Source organism: Pteropus medius, unplaced genomic scaffold, assembly GCF_902729225.1.
Source record: "Pteropus medius unplaced genomic scaffold, Ma_sr-lr_union100, whole genome shotgun sequence".
Classification (NCBI taxonomy): Eukaryota; Metazoa; Chordata; class Mammalia; order Chiroptera; family Pteropodidae; genus Pteropus; species Pteropus medius.
The window spans coordinates 4,322,652-4,328,651 of record NW_024353909.1 but is presented as its reverse complement, the minus strand read 5'-3'; the positions used below and the strand labels follow the sequence as shown (position 1 = coordinate 4,328,651).

Here is a 6,000-nt window from a genome sequence, read left to right as displayed (position 1 = left end):
CACATGACTTCACAGCAATTTCCGTCTTCCGCCTCGAGGATCCGCCCCTCGTTAGCCACGCCCCACGCAGGCCGCTAGTGGTTTGGCCCCGCCCCCGCAAGGCTCCTCCTCTCTTTCCTCCCTCGTTGCCTGAATCTAGTGTGAGACCCGCTCCATGGGGGCGTGTATCACTTGAGCTCAGCTTCCTGTGTGAGGTAGGCTTGGGGCACAGTGAGTTTTTGTAGACGTTCGTAAGAAGGAAGGGGCTTTTGGAGCCTGATTTATTTAGCATAATTTATTCAGTACTAACCGAATCCACTAGTTTATTCACTAGTCACCAGTCAATTTTGCATATACCAATGTTTTTCAAATTGTAGTGACACCGCCATGATTTTTGCCATTTCCTAGACACTTGTACTATTATTAAAAAAAATTTGTCTCAAATCAACTCAAAATCTTAAATTCCTACTTCATTCTTGCTTATGCCCTAAAATCATGCGTTTTAATAGTTGTATATTTTTCTTAAAAAAAAATTAAATTCTCAATTAAAAGCAGTATTGTCTACTACCTAAAATCTCAGGTGCCGACAGTGACTGTCCCTTATTTGGGACTTGGGATGTATTTACCATGCTCTGATACCTGGAAGGGCTAGGTTACAGATAGCAGAAACCCTAAATCTGTTGGGTATAGGTCTCCAGATGGATCCACTATAAAGCAGACCCTCCAGGTGCTCTGAGTCACACTAAATGGTAGAATAGAAATTGAAACCATATGGTAACTTTTTAAAAAACACTTTATGGATGTAATATGGCTGAAGATTCAGTAAGAGGGAGATGCATCAGAGTTCCTTATTGTGAGCTTCCATAGTGGACAAGGTCTTAAGGGCAAGACCACAGTGGGGCCCAATGGGTATTACATATGAACGTAACATATGATGATGCTTTTCTCTAATGAATGCAAAGTATACCTGTAAAGCTTATAACAATCTTGAAACTGGAGTATAATCTTTAATTATACTCCGTAGATTAGAATCAATGGGGACACAAAGGAGGGGTAATCATAGGCAGAATGCTAAGGTGGCCCCCAAGGGTCTCACCCCTTTGGATACATGCCCTGTATAATCCTTTCCCCTGGAGTGTGGCCAAGACTTGTAAATATGATGGGCTGTCACTCCAACAATTATTGTGTTATGTAGCAGAGAGATTTTTCAGATGTAATTAAGATCCCTAAGCAGTTGACTTTGAGTTGATTAAAATGGAAATTATCCTGGGTGGGTCTGACCTAATCAGATGAGGCCTTAAAAGAAGTTAGAAGAGATTTGAAGTAGGAGAGAGATTCTGCTGGCCTTGAAGAGTAAACAGTAACAATAGTGAACTGTGATGGACCACATGATAAGGACCTTAGAGTGGTCCCCTGTTGTCATTTGCCAGGAAAATGGAGATTTCAGTCATATGGCTGCAAGAAAATGAATTTTGTCAACACACTTGAGGAAGCTTGGAAGCGGGCATTTCCCTAGTTGAGTCTCCAGATGAGGATGAAGCTGGCTGGCATCTTGATTTCAACCTGGGAGACCCTGAGCCAGGAACCCAGTTTAGTCCATTCCTGACCCATGGAAACTGTGGAATAAGAAATCTGTGTTGTTTTAAGCTGCTAGGCTTGTGGTAATTTGTAATGCAGCCATAGAAAACACATACAGAAGCTAACCCCAAACTCTGTAATTCATGGAGGATTATGTCTAGAAAAATCTGTGAAAAATGTGCACTCCTTTACTGGTGGGATTTTCACAGCTTTTAATACCTTTGCCAACACAGTTCAATGAATGAAAGTGGGTTCACTAACAACCTGAAAACTGCTCCAAATATAGATACATCTCCAGAGAAAAATATATTTCTTAATGATTTCCACCTCTTACCTCGATACCAAGTAGCACTGACAAGGACATTTCCAAATGTTTTGCAAGGTTTATGTCTTTAGGATTTTGATGATGATTGATGTAAAACAAACAAACAAAAAAATCAAATCAATGGGAATAATGTGGATCTATTTCTCCAGTGTGTATTCATTTCCACTGGATTCATATCTAATTTAACATCTCATCTGTTTCTTTTGCTGTTTGGTTTGGCTTTTTCTTAAAGGTTAACTGAATTCCCCAAAGGTCGTATGTGATACAGTTTTTAATAACTGAAACAGTAAGTTTTTTTTTTTTCTTTTTTACCAGAAGGAATTCTTTTCTCCTGAAATCACATTCTGGACTAGGTTGCTAAGAAACCAGTATCTTACTCAGGGCCCAAAACAATACTTTGTTCTACCTTTAGTTCAGAAGTTCCTGGAAAGAAGTGGCTTCATTTCTCTATCTTGGAAAATGTGAACTGATTGAGGTTATTTATGCATAATTGGACTGGCAGTGGTGCTGAAAATAAAGCCCAGAAGCTACTCTTGCCTTCTTCTCTATGTGCTCACGTCTCCTCTGACCCTGGCCAGGCCTGTCATACTCATACTCTTCTGGTCTAGTGAGTAATCGATATGCCTGCTCGCACACTGGCCATAATTTCCCAGTTGTAGCTCATCTGTATCTGTGTGATACCTGGTTATTATTACATAATTTATGGATATTGTAGCTAGTAACACTGTAAGAAATGGTACCCAAATCTTGAACTGTACAAAGTGGTTTCTCCAAAGAGTATAATTTTGCTGGAGTTTCAGGGTAACATGTTGAAGGTATAAGAGGCTTGGGAAATCCTAGACTTGAGATTTCTTGAGATCTGACAGGCCCTAATGACAACACAGTATCATCACTTCTGACCTGAGGTGTGTCTCCCTCAAAGAAGTGGTTAGACTTTGGATGCTTCACCAGGGCTTCTGTGTCAAACAATGTCAGGGGCCCCCATTCACATCATATTCTGTGCACAATGCTCCCTAGAGTTGTGGCACCTGGTGGCCCTGATGTTTTCTGTGTGCCCCTCAGTGGGATGTCTCCTGGTCTGCTTTGCTGAGAATGTGTTCTTTCAAAGGTGATTTCCAGTTGCTTCTGTCAGAATGTTAGTTTTCACCAAGCCTCTCCCCACCCTCAGTTGAGCTGCTTGCTATTCCAAATTCGCCAATATGAAATGATTTCATTATTGTCTTTTTGAGGAAGCATGGAAATGACCCCAGGGGAAGATGTGTACCTATCTCCAGTCATCCTGGCAGGGGGTCCATGCTTGGGCAGGGCTTGAGCTGAGCTCTTGGTCCCAGGGAGAAGGGACTGCCTCCTCATTTCATATCTACAAGGCCTTGGGTTCTGGGTTTTGGTTTCAGAGCTGGAGAGCGCTGAGGTAGGGGGAGTTACCCTGGGCCACCTGAAGGCACCATTTTGCCGGTGGTGACACTGGAATGTGGCCAATTTCTATAGCAGCCAGTGTCTGGGGTGGTGGCTGGGAGCCCTCCAGCTTCAAGGGAACATAGCAAAGTGTTGACCTTTACAGTTAGAGAAATCTCTGAGTCTTCCCATGCTCTGACCGCTGGTGTTTCAGCCAGTTTTCACACAGCTTCCTCCGTCTTTTCCTCGGTCTTAATAACCATTTATCAGACTAGATTTAGAACTGTTGAAGACAGCGGTGATGGAGACAACTGTTTCCCAACCCCCAGCGATATGCCTCTGGTGGGTGGGTGGGAAGAGGGACATTTCGGAGAGGGCCAGTTGTATCAACTAGGCCACAAGCGGAGTTGCGAGACTCCTCTCTTGGGCTCTAATGAAGAGCATTAGGGCTGTGGATTCAACAAAGCTCAAGTTCTGCTAGTGGTCTTCAAAGCAGCCCTCACGACTGCCTTGTGCACAGTGTCTCCTGGAGATGCTGCTACAGCGGATTTTGATTCAGTAGGTCTGGGGCGGGTTGAGAGATCCTGCATTCCTAACAAGTTCCCCGGTGGTGCCGATGTGGGGAGGCTGAGGCTTCAGAGCTGTGCTGACTGCGGTGGAATTCTCAGGCCAGCATCAATAGCATCAGCAGGAGCTTGGTAGATATGCAAAATCTCAAGCCCACCCAAACCTACTAAATCCGGCCCTCTGAGGGTGGGGGCAGCAGTCTGTGATTTAAAAGCCCCCTCGGTGATTCTGATGGATGCTAAATTTGAGAACCACTGGTTTATTCAGATAGCATATCTGCGTCAGTACAAGCTCGTTGATCTCCATGTCTGCTTAGATTGTTGCTTAGTGCTTTCTTTGCTCCTTTAACCACTGGGGAAAATCTCATCTAAATTCTTTGTCTTTATGACATTTAGCAGCATCTTTAGTGGTTACAAAAATGAACTATTAAGTCAGTGAATACTTTAGAAAAAGCTCCATTTGGTTCTAGCTGTGTGTAGAGTGTACTGGGCTGTATGAGAGTATCCTTAAACTCTTGTTAAATCCTGGGTTTCTGGGCCACACTCCTGGAATTTCTGACTTGATATGTTTGGGGTAGCCTGAGAATTTGCATTTTTAATAAATTCCCAGGTGATGCTGATGCTGCTGGTCCAGGGGCCATTTCTGAGAACCACTTCTTTGGAGCATTCATTCCCAAAAGGCCATCTTCTTTCATGGCTCCTCCCTCTCTTGCAGAGAGGCTGTAGGGAATGAGCAGGGGGAAGGAGGTGGAGGCAGAGGAACCCTCATGCATGGGCACATGCATGCACGTGTGTGTGTGCACGCATGCTACACAATAGGTCACGAGTGTGATACCTGTGTCATCTTATTAAAAATGGAGATTATTACATAGCACTTGAGCTTTGAGGATATGTTAAGAAAACTAAATTCAGAGACTTGCCCTTGCAAAGTATAGCTCTGTTTCTTATAGTTACCATGTTTACTATGGAATATATATATTTCATACATATACTTGGAATACATATAATATGGAAATAAGTGCCCTTATAATTGAATGAGGAGGACAAAACGGTACCTTAAGAATTCTGATTATTTTCTCTGCTCTTTGCCAGGCTAGAGCAATACACAGATATTAAGGCTGAGGAGATGGCTCTTCCTGAATGCAGCTGACCCTGGCTCCCACTACGGGGTGATGCCCTTCAGATAATAAACCCACTTAATTCCTGTTTCTCTGCCTTCGCCGGGCGGGCACGCCACAATCAGCTTGCTGGTGATGGGAGTTTTGCTGCCCGATGGATTTCCATCAAAAGAGACTGTGATGTTGTTGATCTTCTTGGGCCGCATGGACTCGACGGCACGGACGGAGAAGGCTGGGTTCTCCACGATGAAGGAGAACGAGACCGTTTGGTAGAAAACATTCTTGAAGGGGATGACTATGCTGTACCCGGCTCGGATCAGGAAGGGACCTTGCGGCTTGGGGGGTAGGGCCATTCCGAAGAGGGGGATGGTATACTCCCCACCAGTAAGTGATGACAGGGTCAGGATGCCCTTGGTCTCACCCAGGTGGCTGGGCTCGAAATAGACTTCCACGCTGACTTCGGTACCCCCCTGAGCTCCCGGCGCTGCGCCAATGACCTTTTCCGTGTGGAAGTCTGGACAGTCGGTCTGAAAGAGGAACATAGGCACTTGGCTGACACAGGATCCTGAAGGGTAAACCAGCAGCTTGGGTCCATCCCAGTCCCTCTGCTCTTGGCCAGGCAGGTTATAAAAAAGCCGTGCCCTTATAACTCCCTTGAAGAGTGGGTACTACTAATTATAATCCCTATTTTACTACAAAGAAACTGATGCCAAGAGACGATAAATAACTTGTGCGAAGACACACGGCTGGGTTATGTTGGCGTGGCAGTCACTGGTGTAGCTCCCCCACATCTGGCTCTTCTTTGCTTCCATACACATGGCCGACCAAACACTCTGGATCCTCATGGGTGGGGGAGACTAGTTCTGGACCATTAGTTGCAAGCAGAAGTGAAAGGTGTCACTTCCACACTAGAGCATTCAGTTGCCAGTGCAAGCCCCTATGGGGTCTTTTCACTGCTCTGATAAAAAGGCCATAAACATTTGAGGTAGTGGTTGACCTTCGGCCTGGATCCTTGAAAGTCTGTGATGAGCAGAGTCCC

The 6,000-nt window shown here is 44.8% G+C and overlaps 1 protein-coding gene across 9 annotated transcripts in view; it reads right to left on the bottom strand.

The window, feature by feature from the left end:
- Positions 1-4,781: 4,781 nt before the first annotated feature.
- Positions 4,782-6,000, bottom strand: part of HYDIN (HYDIN axonemal central pair apparatus protein) — a 335,404-nt gene continuing 334,185 nt past the window's right edge. For all 9 annotated transcript variants that reach the window (XM_039852028.1, XM_039852026.1, XM_039852032.1 and 6 more), the window contains one exon: positions 4,782-5,488. In XM_039852028.1, the coding sequence (XP_039707962.1) occupies positions 5,006-5,488 (483 nt within the window). In that variant the 3' untranslated portion in view covers positions 4,782-5,005. The remainder of the gene's footprint in view (positions 5,489-6,000) is intronic.